The sequence below is a fragment of the Lynx rufus genome, unplaced genomic scaffold, assembly GCF_022079265.1.
Source record: "Lynx rufus isolate CCGP_SWC_20201006 ecotype Redwood Valley unplaced genomic scaffold, mLynRuf1.p SCAF_4, whole genome shotgun sequence".
NCBI lineage: Eukaryota > Metazoa > Chordata > Mammalia > Carnivora > Felidae > Lynx > Lynx rufus.
In genome coordinates this window covers 167,032,195-167,048,973 of record NW_025814856.1, presented here as the reverse complement: position 1 = coordinate 167,048,973, position 16,779 = coordinate 167,032,195, and the positions used below count along the sequence as shown (strand labels likewise).

Here is a 16,779-nt window from a genome sequence, read left to right as displayed (position 1 = left end):
CACAAGGATTAGAGGGGTAACCACCTGGAGCTGGGGACAAGCCGACCTTTAATGGAAACCATGTGATGGGGAGAAAGGGAAGCCACGGTGTGATTAAGACAGTCTGAGCTGAACACATAAAAGAACCCAAAGGGTAATGGTGTGGAACAGAGAAAGAGTTGATCCCGAACCTTCAGGGGTCAGGCGGTTTTGTCCTGAGGGCTGGGCAGAATGTGATTCCTCCAGGAAGTGACACGGCAGCCTCCTGGCTGGGCGCCTTCCCAGGAACATCTATTTAAAATCCCAACATTTCACAGGCTTAGTGTCCACGCAAGGGCTTGGGTTTTCTTTTAATAAAGCAAGTGCCAGATGCCCTCGTTTCTGTAAAAAGAACAACATGCCGAATGCATTATTTTTTCCATTAAGAGCTGGAAGGTCACATCCTCTTTGGGGACAGCCAGCACCCAGTATTTCCCAGGCTGAGGTGCCCACCTTCCATTGAACGCACAATGCGTGGCCTTGTGTGGAATGTATGCTGATCTACCAGCCTGAGCCGAGAGGGAGCAGACGCTGTCTCCCTGAGGACTGCTGGGCCCCGGGGCTCTGGGGTGTGCTTGGGGCTCAGAGTCACAAGCTCGTGCCGTTGGAGACATCAGGCCTGCATGTCTGACCTCTGCCTGACGCAGGAAGCGCTTCAGGACAACCCAACACAATGGCAGTGACCTCCCTCTGCTTGACCTTCCTGGGACACCCTCTTCCAGGGTCAGGAAGATGAACAAGAATGTGAATCAACCTGAACCTGACTCCTTAAGTCCAATGCTTCTCTTCACTAGTCCTAGAACTGGTCTTCTCCACGACTCCAAGTTCAGATTGCCCCCCCCCGTGGAGAAGCTGAACAGCCATTTCACCCCCCTGTACCTTCCCAAGTGCAGCCCTTAGCAGAGAGCTCCTAGCAGCTCTTATCAAAAAAAAGCAAAGCAGCTCTATAACAAAAAAGTTATACTAATCATGCAAATTTTATAGAAAGCAAGGAAAACAGGGGTAAAAGAAAGAAAAGCGAGCTGATTCCTTTAGAGCAGACAATTTCACCAGAGGGTAGGGAGAAGTGGTATCAGAATCACCTGATGAGCTTTTCCTACTGCACAAGTGCCCTGCGTGTGTGGGAGAGGGGAAGGGAAAAGGAGACGGAGACATGCCTGAGCTCTGTCTCCACTGTTGATGACTGGGGATCTTTGCTCCAGCACACCCACTAAGTACCTGGGAGGGCAGGTGAATATTTCATTCATTCATTCATTGAAGTCATCTGGCTTCAAAACAGAGTTTATGCCATCTTATGTGTTTATAGCACGGATATTTAAATATGGAAACGTTATTGACAGAAGGGAGTGTGGAGTTAACTGTTTCATTCCAACAATATTTTCAGAACAGGGAAAAGAAAATATGGCCCGAAGAGGTTAGGGAAGCAGGTCTGATGGATAGATGGAAAGGCTTGGGTGGGGTGTCTGAGTCTCAGATGAAACTGTTTCAAGTGCACACGGCATGGAGCCCAACAGGTCTTCCTTCAAGTTTTCATAGAACTGTGTTAACAAACTCTCAATACTAGGGTAAAGCGTCTAATGTCCTAGTGATGTAAGAACACCAAAAGACTAAAATGAGTTGCAGCTCCCAAGGGCATGAAAGGATTTTAGCCACAAACACTCAAATTTCATGAAGCCTCTGTAACAAAAAGATGGAGGTGTGCTTGTCTTAATCTCGCAATCAATGCATAATTAAAAAGCTTTAAAAATATAACCACTGAACATCGTACATTATTTATCAAAATCTCTCAGGATTTGGTAATTGTCAGCCAGATTTCTCAAGACCAGTGGGAATTCTTCCCCTATCTTGAGAGAATGTTTCCCCCGTCGACTTCTCTTATTTCCCATTTCACAAGTTCAAGCCGATCATGTCCCCATGTGGAATTCAAATTGTCAGTCATCTTTCCACGACACTAACAAAGCCTATGCTGCCTTTATGGACAAAGTCGTAGCTTCTGGTTCCGAGAACCTGAGGTTTGCAGTTAACTTGTTTCGGTGCCGCACAATGGCCAGGCTTAGACGGGCCCCAACCATCCTGGTCTCTCCCCTGCAGCCAAGAGATACTCATGGGAACCACGCGCACTAATTCACGGACTCCGCGGAGACACCGGGAGGAACGGAGCTGACCTGCAAGGTGGCGAATGATATTTATCAACCTTCCCATGGAAGCAATCGCGCAGGGTAGTGATTCTGATCAGTTCTCTCAGCTATCTGCCATTAGTATGCAACGTGGTGAGTTTGCAATGGTAAAAAGCTACAGATCCCAGCTGTTTCTGGGAATATCCTGCCTTAGTGGTATATGGATGGCCCAGTGTGAGGAACGTGGCATTTCTCCTTTTAGCAATTCACTAACATCACGTGTGCTCTGGCAGGCAGGACACCCCTCCCCACTGCCCTCCTCCCCTGTCCCCTACCTCCCAGCGTCCATTCTAACTCGATTGGCCCTGTGGGATCCCCTTTGCTGCCGTTGATCTCTGGCTGTTTTCTGAATCTGGTCCTCTAACCCTCTCATTGATTCTGAGAGATCCCAACATCCCTGCGGCTAATTCCTCGTCTGCTCTGGTGCCCAGATTTGAGGTCTGCCATTTGCAAGAGTGCAGCCCAGATGTGGAACCTTTAATGTTGCTTTGTCTGGTTGTCCCTGCTCTAAGGTTGCCGGCATGGTACTCCCTGGGCCCTGCTGGTGAGTTATGGACAATAAATTGTGAACAGAGGTGCCCGCTGGTGTCATCTCCAGGCTGGGAAGAGGGCAGCCCCAGCAGCCTGGGACCCTGGTGACTGTGGGGACCAGGGCCCCCACCCCACTCCCACTCCGATCTAGGGGCATGTGCGATCATGGCAAGAGAGTCTATGTGTTGGTGTGAATTCCAGAGGTGGTATTTGGTTTTCTTTGCTTGTGCGTTTTGTTATTCACAGACTGACTTGGCCTCTCCTGGCTCCTGCCTGCCCCATCTGACAGGGCTTAAGTTTGGGGAGCAGAGAGCTAAGCTTTGGGGAGCAGAGAGAGCTAAGCTGCCAGGCATGAACCACGAGCTCTGGCTTAGCACAGAATTGCAAGGCACACTCCAGATCAGACTTCTACTGTTCCCTCACACGGACGCTGTGTTCGCCTCACAGGTCCCTGGCCGCCATCCCACATGGCTCGGGCCTCCATCCAGACATTCTAGAAGGAGAGTGTTGTTCCTTCTTCAGTGTGCATTGCTGCCTCACCTCGACTTCGGCCACAAAATCAGAAGAAGTCTCCCAGACCGTCCAGGGTAACCCCCTCGGTCTGCCGCCCAACTGTCCGTCTACTGCAGGTTCAGATCGCAGCTCTTGGCTGTGTGTTCCAGGGTACAGGTGTAGTAACCTATTACGTTAATTAAACACCAAAGTAACTGGTCACCATGGTGATCGGGAGGGTGGTGAACATCCATACGGGGAACAAGGAGTCCAGAAGAGGAAGATGCGGAGCAAGGAGGTCCCCGTCTCTCGGGAGAAATCCCCACCCGGGCTGCACAGCCTCGGTGCCCACCTGCGCTCTGCTGTGGGCTGTGGAGACGCTGTGCTTGGAGGTGTGCAGATCTGACTTCTCCATTAAAAATACTTCTGTCCGTGGTAGACACCTTCTATGCTGGGCACACTGGCATCTGAGATTTGCCACACCCGAGACATCCGCAGCCGCGGACAGCAGGACGGGCAGGCAGGGGGTTTATCTTTATGGAGCATCTCACATCCACATGCTCGTAAATAATAACACGTATTAGGTGTTAGCTTTCTCACGTGGTGCTACCTTATTCTGCCTCTGCTTTCACGGAAACATTCATTTAACAGGCATTCATGATAATCCTTTGAGGAAGGTACAAAGATACGTGACTTACTCAAGGCACCTGGTGGCTGAGGGGGCAGAGTGGGGACTCAAACTCAGGCCTGCTGGGCTGGTAAGACCGTACTCTGAGGAAGGCCCTGCACAGAGCCAGCTACACTAAGGGCTGCTGGCTGGAGCAGCTGACACCAAGGTGATGGTCGGCTCATAACCCGAGCAGCGATTCAAGACGATTTACATATGCAAAAAATAGAACGTAAAAAGTACCACAAGAGGCATGTGGTTGGGGGGTTGGGTTTGGAGCCACTTACTGGCTGTGTGACCACAGGAGAGTCCCTGCAGGTTGGTAAGGCCAACTTTCCACGGCTGTGACTAACGTAGTGCTTTCTTCACGGGCTTCATACGGGGATTCAGTGAGTTTCTTCATGGGGCACGGCATGCGGGAGGCACCCAGTGGAAGTCAGACGTTCCTGTCTTATTCCTTCAGTGGGTAACCCCGACTCACGTTGACCGGTGGGGGGGGTCTGGACCTGGGCAGCTGCGATCCTGCAGCCTTCCACTCCGGGTAAGAGGGTCGCCCATGTCCCCAGTGTTACCCTCACTTCCTTCATCTCTGGGGATAAACAGTGACACTTGTAATTAAAATGAGGTTCACGGTTACTGTGGCTCTTGGATCATCAGGTTGTTGTATCTGTGGAGAGATGTTTGAAATCCCGATGACTGACTGTGAAGGAGGGGAGACCAGCTGACTTCCTTGGGAAGCTGACATCTTTCAGACGGTTTCTAGAATGCCTGTGTCTGAATTTGGAGCTGAGGCAGCACCACGAGGACAGGGGAGAATCACGTGTGTGGGAGACATGCTGGCAGGAGGTAGGATGGGATCTGAGGGGCACAGAGGCGCTCAGACCAGCCCGGTGGGAAACAAGGCCCTGGACAGCCAGCGGATGTAGACTGGCCGTCTCAGTCTCCCCCACACACCATCCAGAATCTGGAAACCTGAAAGTGTCTGTTCACAGATGAGGACAGTGTGGACAGAACGAACCTCATCTGTACCTACGTCACAGTCGAATGAGTAGTGAACAGGTACTGGTAACACTTACATGCTATCCAAGTCAGGGTCATTAATACTTTATGGGGCTGGAGACTAGGGCTAGGCAGGAAAAATGCTCATTTTTGTTACACTGAACACTGAGTGCATTAAGCTTACATTTTAGATATTTTCCTCATTACTTCCATGCTATATTTTCCCTTAGAAGTCACAGATGAAGTGGAACATAATTTTTTAAAAATATTTAATTTCTACAAGTGCTCATGAGGTGTGATTTTTTTTCTAAGTTTGTTTACTTATTTTGAGAGAGACAGAGAGAGTGCAAGCAGGGTAGGAGCAGAGAGAGAGAGAGAGAGAGAGAGAGAGAGAGAGAGAGAGAGAGAATACCAAGCAGGCTCTGCGCTGTCAGCACAGAGCCCAATGCGGGGCTTGAACTCATGAAACCATGAGATCGTGACCTGAGCTGAAATCAGACGCTTAACCCCCTGAGCCACCCGGGCGCCCCTCATGAAGCGTGATTTTTATCAAGTCAGAAGACTGTGGTGCTGTCTCTGTGGCAGGTGCCAGGGAAGAGTGAGGGATGGGAATCCAGCTTGGGATTCTAAAGGAAGAGAGAAGGTTGCTGAAGGCATGTTCATGTCTATACAGATATCCTTTCCAGGTTGATTTGGAACTATGTCAAGATATTATAGATAATAATTTACGAGCGGAGAGTTTCATAGTTTTCAAAACTGATGTTGGGGAAAAGTTAGCTACACATTGATGCTCCTGACTCTTCACAATGCTGGATGAAGAAGTGAGGGGGCACCTGCTGTGTTTCCTGTTTGGGGAAATCACAAGGTAAAGTGACAGTGGGTTTACCAGTGGTACTTCCCAGCGTGGGTGCCGTGCTGAAAACGGCATCAGCTTTTACTCAATTTCCTTTATGACCTTAGAGACCATGGATTGCTGCTGTCCTTGCTTTGCAGACAAGAAAAACAGAGACACAAGGAGTTAAACACTCATCCAGGTTCACGGAGCTTCTAAGTGGTGAAGCCAGTGTTCAAATGCAGGCACAGTCACCGCAAAAAAACCCGCTCTTAACCACAGCTCCGCCACCCTCACGGGACGGCTTTGTAAGGCCGGTCACAAGCATGTGGCAGTTTACAGACGGAGATTTCCTGGTCTAACCAAAGATGTCCCATCATGAAGATCAGAGAAGTAACTGACACTAAGTCCAAAGAACTACACATCTATGGCTTGAAGAATAACACAACAGACTTGAACACAATTCCAAGTGCATTGAACGAATGGCCACATAACTTATTTTAAAACGAACAGTCCAGTTGGAATGACGCCTGATGGGTGCATAAATTCACTTCGATCTACTATTGGGGTGGTTTGCTGGCAACTGAAGTGCCCTAACCAGGTACTTCAGAGACAGTTAGTAATAAGGAATCTGGTCAAGAATCTGCTCATTGGAGTGGCCCCAGAAGCACTGCAAAACATCATTATCTAAGTGTAGGTCAGGAAGTCTAAACAATAGCTTAAGAGGCATTGGAAACACCTTCTTACCAATAAAAAGATGTTGTGTGATACATTCCCTCAGCTACTTTTCCCAGTCCAAGGCCAGGGCCATGCGCTAGACTGACTGTCATGGCGGTCCCAATTGGCTCGGTCTGCTTGTCACACACACCGGGCAGGCGCTGGACACACTGAACATCGACACAGAATGCAGCAGACATTCTGGCTCACCAGGTATTTAATAAACCGTGAGGTTCAACTGATGTCATGGCGCATGCTCCAAGGTAAATATTACTTGATGGCTTTGTTTTGCTTTCATAGAACTGAGAAAGTGAGGCGCGATCTGGATGAACAGGGAAGAGACCTTCTCCTATGGAAAGTGCACACCGTCAAAATCACCCCACGGATCTCCATACGTGCCCTCGTCACAATGACGTCTGTTCCCACGAAAGCCATTCCCCTGTTGACATCCTGCCTCTTCGAGGAATAAAAACCGTAAGACATGGAACTACACCAAAAACATGAATCATTAAACTCTGATTTATCCATCTGGGGCCCACATGACCTTTTGTTGATTTCTCTCAGAGCACCTCACTGAGATAAAAAACTGCCAGGACATGAGTGCCGACCCCATAAATGATGGTCTAGGAAACAGTGTCAAGACCTACAAAACAGGCCTGAGCCTTGTCCTGGATTTGTAGTCTCCAGACACCAGTTTGACTATGGCAGCTGAGGACCGTGTGACCAGGCTTGGGCATTAAATGGGCAGCACTGAATGAAGCAGCCTAGCAAAGCTCTAGCCTTGTTTCACAGCAAGCCTGACCACAGTGTGAACAGTGTTTCTAGAGCATTCCAAGCTCGAACTTGGGATGTACTCTGGGAAGGGGGCCTCTTTGGCCAGCCTGGCCACATGCCCCTCTCCTCGACACCAGCCCCCGTGTGGACACTAGCCATCAGCACAGGGCTCAGTGGAGAGGGATCCGAGGGCTCCCCAGTAGGTGGACAGAGGACAGAGTGCCATGAGGACCGTGACTCTGGGGAGGAGGCGGTGCCTGGGAACCACAGAAGCTATAGGAAATGGGAGGACAGGGGACAACAGGGAGCACCGGGCATGGGCACAGGGAAGGTGTGGCTGTCTGCATGGGCTTTTCCCTCTGGTCACTGTCGCTTAAGCACTGCCTGGCACATGAGTCCTAAAACCAAGCAAGAGGAGTGGGCACGAGGGAAGCTGGCTGAGGGCTTATTAAACACTCTTCCCGCTCATTGCACGGGGCCAGGCTGCCCGGCCAAGCAGGGTCCTCAGATCTGACCACATCTTCCAAGTACCTTTGGGCTCTGGACTAGTTCAGATGAAAACTCAGACCTGGGATTTCATCCATACCAAACCACATATTAAATAAATACCCTTCAGGCCACTTTCTCAACTCCACCTACCATTCCAGCCCAGTGATTCCAGCCTGTGCCCCAAGTTCACTGCTCCCTCTCATGCCCACCGCTCTCTCAGAGGGGTTGAGGAGACAAGGACTTCTCTATGGGGGGAAAGACTTGGTTCTCAAATGACCCCAACACATCCTAGCTTCCCGATGGGGTATAAGCCATTTCATGATAAGGACATAGCACTGACTGACGGTGTTAGTTTGGAGTATGCGTATGACCGCTGTGGCAGTAGGGGTGTGGATGTCTCGCAGTTCAGGGGAAACGTAATGACTTAAAGTCCCGTTATTGGGAAATCACATGCCCAAAGTTCTGGGCTGCACCACCATACCGCACATGTCTGCTGGTGACGGTGGAAGTGAAGACAGTGTTAACAATAATATGGACTTGCCTGAAAGTGTGACTTCTTCACAGGTCCCTGGACTGGAGTTCTCAGAAAGGTCCAGTGAGATCTTAATTTCCGTTTCTAGATAACCAACGTTACTAAACCTTAAAGCAGCCATAGGGCACTATCGAGCCGTTTTCAATCTTGTGTTAAAATCAAAATTCTGTGTGACTGCACGGCATTTGCCCAGAACAACAAAACACAGGTTGCATTTCGCTGATCAAAACTAGTCTGTGGCCGCCATGGGCTGAGGACTCCAGTGAGTCAAGGGGGCACACGGTGCCGAGTTCCTAGCGTGAAGGTTGCTTCAGTCAACTGGCCCAGACCTTCCATGGAGAGAGTGCACACCTTCGGACAAGCAGTGCAGGCTCCCGGCAGCCCTCATGTCTCCCCCCTCGTCTCTCTCCCTCAGCCGTCAATATCCTGAAATGTCCAATGTGTTTAAGACTCCTTTTGGGATACAAAGCGAATCAAATCGATACTGCATTTTGCTGCCAACAAGCCCACAGACTGTAAGGTTGCTTCCCACAGACACAGCCTAGATTCTTCTCAGAGCTAACGTCGCCAGGCATGTCAGACCCTCTGCAGACACTATTTTAGGGTGTGTCCCCCCACCTGTATATGTTTTTATTTTATTTTTTTTAAAGCAAGCATCCAGAAGTGAAACAGTTAAGTCACAGATTAGAAAAAGGACAGTCTTGAAAGTTTACCGATTATTCAAACTTGAACCAAGATTCCCCGGGGCTCTCAGGCCCCCACACGTCAGAAACGCAAGCATCGGCACATAGAACCTTCCAGGGAACAACACTAAGTAGCTTAAGCTGCCACATCAGCTGTGATGGATTTAAAATATTTGGGGCTCTGTTATCACACCAACACAATTTCGTGTAAATGCCTTGAAGAAAAATTTCCTTTCAATGGATTTGCTAAAGCAAAAGCTTAACTTGAATTGCCAAGCAATGAGCTTTTTATTTTATTAGGAAGATACTAAAAAAGATATTTTAAATCTTCTGGTTATGGATTTTTTTTTTAAAGGAGATTAGTCCTGAGCCATGTAGGCTCTTATAGCCAGGACTCCAGGACCTTTTCTTTTTGGGGCACCTCTGGGTTGCTACTGCACTGACCTCTCTGGACCTTGGGGCCTGACACTCATGGGGCTGGTTGTGCACACAAAACATACCTATAGTGGGCACTGGCTCCCTCTTCATTCCAGTGACACCCTCATGTGAGTCGGCCAAGGATGATGTGACAATAAAACCTCAAGGTTTCCTCTCCCGGGGCCCAGGAAGCAACTCAAAGCCAGAATCCTGAGTGCAATCTGGAACACTCTGAGCCTCACCATCCACATTAGAGTGAACCATCCCAGAGGGATGACTGCACTGGGGAGGACAGCCTCGATGGGCACCCACGTTCTGGCATGCCGGCTGGAAAACAGGCTGCATGGAAATCAGGATGGTCATGGCCTCGGGAAAGGAGACGTGGGTGGAGAGGATGGACCGCTTGGGGGAGAACATTCTGGAAGGATGGAATTCTCCATGTCTTGACCAGGGTGTCCAGGGTGATCTAAGCGTGTCCTTATGATTGTGCATTTTGTTGTATACAACGTATATCTCAGCTTATTTTAAAAAATGTTTATCTATTTATTTTGAGAGACAGCGTGGATGTCTGCATGAGTGGGGGAGGGGCAGAGAGAGAATCCCAATCAGGCTCCGTGCTGTCAGCACAGAGCCCTATGTAGGGATCAATCCCATGACTGTGAGATCATGACCTGAGCTGAAATCAAGAGTCAGACGCTGAACTGGCTGAGCCACCCAGGTGCCCCTTATTTTTTTTTTTTTAACTTAGAAATCAAGTCCTAGAACTTCATGCTTCAGAGAGCTCAGTGAGATTACGATGAGTGATATGAAGCTTACATATCCAGCTGCTTTCTGCTCCAGAGTGCATAAAGCCTCGCGGTGCAGGATCCTGGCTTGAGTAGTGCATAGCACTGAGGAAAAATGATATTTCCTGGGCTTCGTAATGCCCAGGGCATCCCTTGATCACCCCTTGACCCGGCCTAGCATGGTGAATTGTCACTGTGACCACATGGTCTCAGGCAGGTAGGCTCAGGACACATAGCTGTTCATCAGCCCAATGCCGGTGCGTAGGCATCCGAATCCATACCTGGATTTGTGGAAAGGGAATTGTCCTGGACTTGAACGGTGATACTCCCTGGTACCTGTTCCTGAACTTTGTGTGAACCTGGGCTGATCACTTAAGCTCCCCTTACATCATGTGGGAAGTGTGAATGATACGGCTCCCATCAGAATGTTGTTGTGAGGGCACAACGGGCTGAATGTTTGTGTCCCCTGAAACTCACGTTGAAGCCTAAATCCCCAGCATGATGGTGTTGGGAGGTGGGGCCTTTGAGAGGTGATGAGGTCATGAGGGGGGAGCCCCCCTGATGGGATTAGGGCCCGTCTAAGGGGATGAGGAGACCACATCTGTCTCTTCCCCTCTCTCTGCCATGTGTGGGCACAGTGAGAAGACAGCATCTATGAGTGCGGAGGGGGCTCTTCATCAGACACCAGATTGGCCGGCACCCTGATCCTGGACTTCCAGCCTCCAGAACGGTGAGAAACATGCTTGTTGTTCACACCCACCCCCATCCACAGTGTTCTGCAGCCCGAGCTGAGACAGACAGATGGTTAAGTGAGGTAACAGGTAAGAAAGTGCTCAGAACAGTGACCGGAACGTACTAGCGATCGATACATAATCGTTGTTGTTACGACAACATTAGCACGGAGACGGACTATAAACGTTTAAGAAGAGCTTCCCGCTCAGATTTTTAGTTATTTAATAATGCATTCAGTTGGAGTCCTCTGGCGCCAGAAGAAAACCAGTGGTGGGCAATGTCCAACAAGGCGGATGCACTCGGAACAGCAAACCACCTGCACTGGCTTCTCTGGAAAGCTTCACCCGTTACTTCTTTTCCAGCTTTCCCTCCCCAGGCAAGACGAGGCATCCCACCGCTTGGGAGGGGGTCCAGAAACCTTTGCATTTGCACACCTCCCAGAAGAGTGCCCCCTTCCCCTTCGGCGAGGAGCTTGGGTTCTGGAAAGCCCTCCACACCTGGCTACCAGGTGAGGGCTCAAACCTGACAGCGTGACGCTCTCTGAAGCTCCAACAGTGTCTTTTTAATTTAGCAGAACTTTAAGAAACTAGAGGCTAATTTTCAGCTGAAGTGGAAGGAAACCAACACCCCCCCCCACCAGCATAGCAGGAGCGGGACCCCAGACCCCCACGTCTGCCCCACCCGGTGCGACTCACCTTCGTACAGCCAGTCACTGAGACCGTTGTAGATCACGCCTTCCTTCCCAGTAGACACCACACGAATGGCCTGCTTCCCGACGTGTGCGCAGTAGTAGATGTTGTTTTCAAAGATAAATATCTAATTGGGAAGAGAGAAAACACAGTGTTAACCAATGAAGTGGCTATAAATAGGGTACTCGTAAGAAATCAGAAGTTGGGGATGTGGTTTGCATCTGCCTGGTGCATTTATTTGATAGGACAAAGGCAGCGTCAGGATCAGGTGGGGCTCACGCATGTATCGTGTGCATTTCTGGTTAATCAGAGACTCCAGACTTCACACGGTTCACCCTATGCCATCTTTAGGTACGTTCATCCTGTGCCATCATTTTCCATGCGTGAACAGTTTGTGGTCTGATACTTTAGGCACTTGCACGTCAAATGTGTTGACTATTTCAGCTATTGTATTTTTCCTAGCAATTAAGATGGGTGAGCTGAAAAACTGGCAATCTGGCATTTATTCATTCGCTATTCATTAAAAATTATTTAGTGGTGCCTTCTCTGTGCCAATCACAGGAGGCGCAGTGATTAATGGGGTGGGACGTAGAATGGGCTTTTATTCTACCCACTTAGAGTCTGGTAAAGAAGACAAACTTTACCAGGAAAATGTTCTGAGGGTGCAGGTGCAGCTCTGGGGACGTGTAACGGGAATCCCTAACTTAGGCCAAAGGATTCACTGAGAAAGTGATGGGCAAAACATTTTTTATCGCAGAAAAATACATCTAACACAAAACTTGCCACCATGACTGTGTTTGAGTGTCCGGTCCTGTGGCATTAAGTACATTCACGCTGTCATGCCTCCATCGCCACCACCACTTCCAGAACCTTCCATCTTCCCAAACTGAAACTCTGTCCCCATGAAACACTAGTCCCCATCCCTCCCCAGCCCCCCACACCCCGTTCCACTGTCTGTCTCCACTAATCTGGAGACTCTAAGCACCGCACGTAAGTGGAATCATACAATATCCGTCTTTCACTCAGCATAGAGTCCTCAAGGGCTACGGCAAGTGACAGGGTTTCGAGAAAGTGCTGCTCATGCTGAGGCCTCAGTGAAGACAGCACAGAGATGAGAAGCTGGTTACAGAGAAGAAGCGGTGTGAAAGCAGAGACCAAGGGGGCACAGGGTATTGGTGGAGGTGGACAGAGGCTCCTGCAGGCTGTCCTGTCAGGGGCATGGTGGCGGGGGGGGGGGGCAGGGGAGGGCAGGTGCCCCACCAGCAGCAGGAAGCCCTTGATGGTGGCCTGAGAAGGGGAGCATCACAGTCAGATGAGAGTCTTCTGGCGACGAGAAGGAAGCGAGACCGTGAACGGGGGACCGTGTGGCTGGCCTGGCCATCTGAGGGTGCTGACAAGGGGACAGTGGGGGACACCAGCCAGGAGACAGCCGCTGATGGCATTGAGTGAACCAAGGTCTAGGCGAAGGGGTGACACGAAGCAAAGTTGTTCCTGACCCGCTGGGTGGTGGTGACCCAGTTGCGGAGAAGAGGATGGTCTGGGTCCGTGGTTCCTGAATGCTGATGGCCCCCGAGAATGATCCAGAGAGCTCTTAGAAACCCCACTGCCTGGTCCATCAGCCCAGCCCACTATCAGTATCGAGGGCTGAGAGCCAGGCATCAGGATTTTTAGAAAACACCCCACTTGATTCCAACCTGCAGCCAAATTTACGATCTGTGACCCCAGAGAAACCTAAGGTCTCTTAAAGTAAGGACTTGCAGACAAAGCATTTGCGCTCTCCGAGGTGCTGACCGGCTCTGCCCTGTGTTTCTGTAGGAATCCCCGCTTCTGTGCCCGCAAGGCTTTGGACACACTGGTAGCAACTGGCCAAGTGCCGACTTCTACATATGGACCAGGAATGGGACTCAAATATGGTGCTTTTCTTTTCTTTGTTTTATTTTTTGTTTTATATTTTAGAGACGGGGGAGGGGCAGAAAGAGAGGAAAGAATGAATCTAAAGCAGGCTCCGTGCTCGGTGCAGAGCCTGATGCGGGCCTCAATGCCACAACCTTGGGATCATGACCTGAGCTGAAATCAAGAGTTGGATGCTCAACTGACTGAGCCACCCAGGCTCAGGCTTTTAATGAAATTCTAGAAAAACATACCGTCAGTGTCATTTAAGAGACCACAGAGACAGGGTATTTTGCAGAGTACAGGAAAGGGTGGAAATATTAATTTTTTTTATTGAAAATGCAAAAGAAGGCAATTTCCCCAGATGGTCCTCACTGACGTTAGATCTGAAAGGACCACCAAGTGTTAGTTTTCTGCTCTGGGCTCCTGGCGCTTACAGCATTCACTTCATCCCGAAACGAGTTGGAAAACTTCCAGACACAAGTATACATCCTAATTTAACTTCAGTAGCTGTTCTTATGAGTTTGCCTAAGGGTAAGGTGTATTACTAGATTTTAACTTCTTTTATGTATTCTAAGCCTATAATAAATTTTTGAATTAAATCAGACTGCAGCCAATTAATATTTTGGGTGAGTAAAATTTGCTGTGATAGATGTTAAAACTTTTATCACCTTGGTTTTACTTTTAATGGAAGGAAATGAAAAGAAACAAGTTGTACCTAAGAGTGCGTTTTGCTTGGGAGACGTTTTACCTTTTCCTTCAGATGTTCCAGTGGAGCTCGGCTCAGAGGCGAGGGACGCGGTGTGGCTCTGTGAATGGTGGCATGGGGAGGGTAGGTGTTGGGGAGAGTGGCTGAGTTCTCCACTCTCCATGTTCTGTTCAGCACCCCGGCCATCACCTCGGGTCCTGATGCCCACGGGAGCACCTCACCTTCCTGGCCTGCGACCCCCACAGTCCCTGGCCTGGCCCCCGTGGTGCGAACACAGCCACTCCCCTCCTGCCGGGGGGTTTCTCACAACCTAGCCTGAGGTGGGTGGTGCCTCCCTGGCACATCCACTGGGAACAGGTGTTCCTGCTCCTGTCACCCCCTCCCCAAGTTCACCTCCTACTTGGCCGTCCTGATCAGTCTTTCCTAAAACACCACCTTTATCATGGCATTCTGTTACACAAAACCTGAAATGGCCTTCTGTTAACTATGGAATAGAGTTGAGGCGTCTGGTCTGGGGTTCAAGACCCGACTGTCTCCCTTGGCCTCTCTCCCCTGCAGGATTTATGGTGGTCCGACAACATGCAGGGGCGCGAGGGTGACAGGCAGTCCATGGGGGCTCCCGTTTGCAGACGGGAGTCCAGATTCTACAGCGCTCAGTCTGCTCCAGGCCCCACGAGGGCGTCCAGAGCACGGGCTGTGGGGGCAGAGGATGTGCTATGTGACCTGGGCCCATTGCTGGCTTCCGTGTGCCTCAGTTTCTCCTGTCACTAGAGACGGTAACAACCTAGTCTCAGGTGGACAAGAAGAGTGAGTTGGCAAATTCAAAGCAATGCCCAGCACAAAGGATGGGCTCGCTAGCACATCTGCTACTGCTGTTGTATCATGTTGTTGTGCGATGATGACCACCGTCATCATTATAAAAACCCATTCTGTCTGGGGGGATTAGGAGAGGCTTCACGGGGGAGGTGACATCTGAGCTAGACCCTCAAGGATAAATGCTTTTAATTTTGATCAAGTCCAATTTACCTATTTTTTTTCTCTCATAGCTTGTGCTTTTTGTGTTCCATCTAAGAATCCTTTACCAAAACCAAGGTCATGAGCATTGACCCCCCCCCCCCCCGTTTTCTTCTAAGGTTTTATAGTTTTCGCTCTTAGTTTTGGGTCTATGATTCATTTTGAATTGTTTTTTGCATATGTTGGCCATGCATTTTCAAATGCTTTATAAACATTAATTCAGTTGAAAAAATAATGCTATAGACAGGCATGAGCCTTGTTTTGAGGATGCAAACACGAGCACGGGGAGGGTAAGTAACTTGACCAATGTCTTGTTGGCCAGGGGTCAGCAGGGGTTCAAACCAGGTGGTGTGGGGGTCGCAAAACGCCATGCCCAAGGTCACCAGGGAATCCGAGGAGGAGTCGGGATTGGAACCCAAGCAGGTCTGTGCTCCCAGCAGCTACAGCACACTGCCTCTTTATAGCGACTTGATAAATAAACAAAAGGTGTGATTTCTAACCAGAAATGAACCAGAGACCACGGATACCTGTCTGAGCCACAGCGTCTCCTCACTCTCCCTCCGGCCACTTCTTCAGGCAATAGAACATGACTGGATGGCATACAGGTCACAGTGTCACTGTCACCAGGATTTTGCCAGCAGATACAGAAGCCATCACAAGGTGTTCCCTTACCTGGGTTTATTCATGACCCACTGGGCCACGCCAGCCTCCAGGCCCTGCTGGCTCTTAAATCCTATCAGCCAAGGCTCTAGAATCAGTTCCGGTGAAGGGGCCGCCCACCTCTATAGCCTTCCCCGCTGTGGACACCTGGTTGGCGGCCGGGTCTGTGCACATTCTGTACCCCACAGCTGCTCCGGGACCAGTGAAAAGGCTCAAGTTTAGTCCGTGAAAAGGCTGCTGAGCCAGCAAAGCCCGCCCTCACCCCCGCAGCCCTGCAATCCCAGGCACGGAACTCTGCCCTTGAGTCTTTCTTCCAGAAAGTGTTAGAATATATCCTCCAAAGTGGCGCGCCTGGGTGGCTCAGTCGGTTGAGCGTCCGACTTCAGCTCAGGTCATGATCTCACAGTCCGTGAGTTCAAGCCCCACGTCAGGCTCTGTGCTGACAGCTCGGAGCCCGGAGCCTGTTTCGGATTCTGTGTCTCCCTCTCTCTCTGCCCTCTGCTCTGCTCACACTCTGTCTCTGTCTCTCAAAAAGTGAATAAACGTTAAACAAAATTTTAGAAAATATCCCCCAAAGTAATGAGATGTACACAAAGCACAGGACGGTGACAAAGCGTGTTCTGTGGTCCTTACGTGGTGGTTTCCAAGCACCACAAGTGGCCGCTGGGGACACGGGGTTTTCTGGTGGGACAGAAGACAGTCCCCACGTCCTGCACACTGGTGATCCTGATGCCCTCCTCAATACCTTCTCTGTCCTCCTCACCTGGAGCTGTTTCCTCTGCTGTCTGCCCAAGTCCTGGTCACCCTGGGAGGCTCTGCTGGGCTCCGTCCTCCCAGAAGCCCCTGCATCGCCGTTCTCACTGTCCTGGCTCTGCTCACCGACACGCACGTGGCTGCATGTGGAGAGGGTTTTAAAGAGGGAGCATGAAGGTCAGGCAGAGAGGATGAGGGAGGTTAGAAGTGGGGCAGGAT

General features: G+C 50.1%; 1 protein-coding gene across 1 annotated transcript in view; it reads right to left on the bottom strand.

Annotated features, from left to right (window-relative positions):
- The window catches only part of DPP6 (dipeptidyl peptidase like 6), a 715,888-nt gene that overhangs the window by 116,293 nt on the left and 582,816 nt on the right, over positions 1–16,779 (bottom strand). Inside the window, exon 8 of the mRNA XM_047097129.1 lies at positions 11,541–11,661. Within this exon, the coding sequence (XP_046953085.1) occupies positions 11,541–11,661 (121 nt within the window). The remainder of the gene's footprint in view (positions 1–11,540; positions 11,662–16,779) is intronic.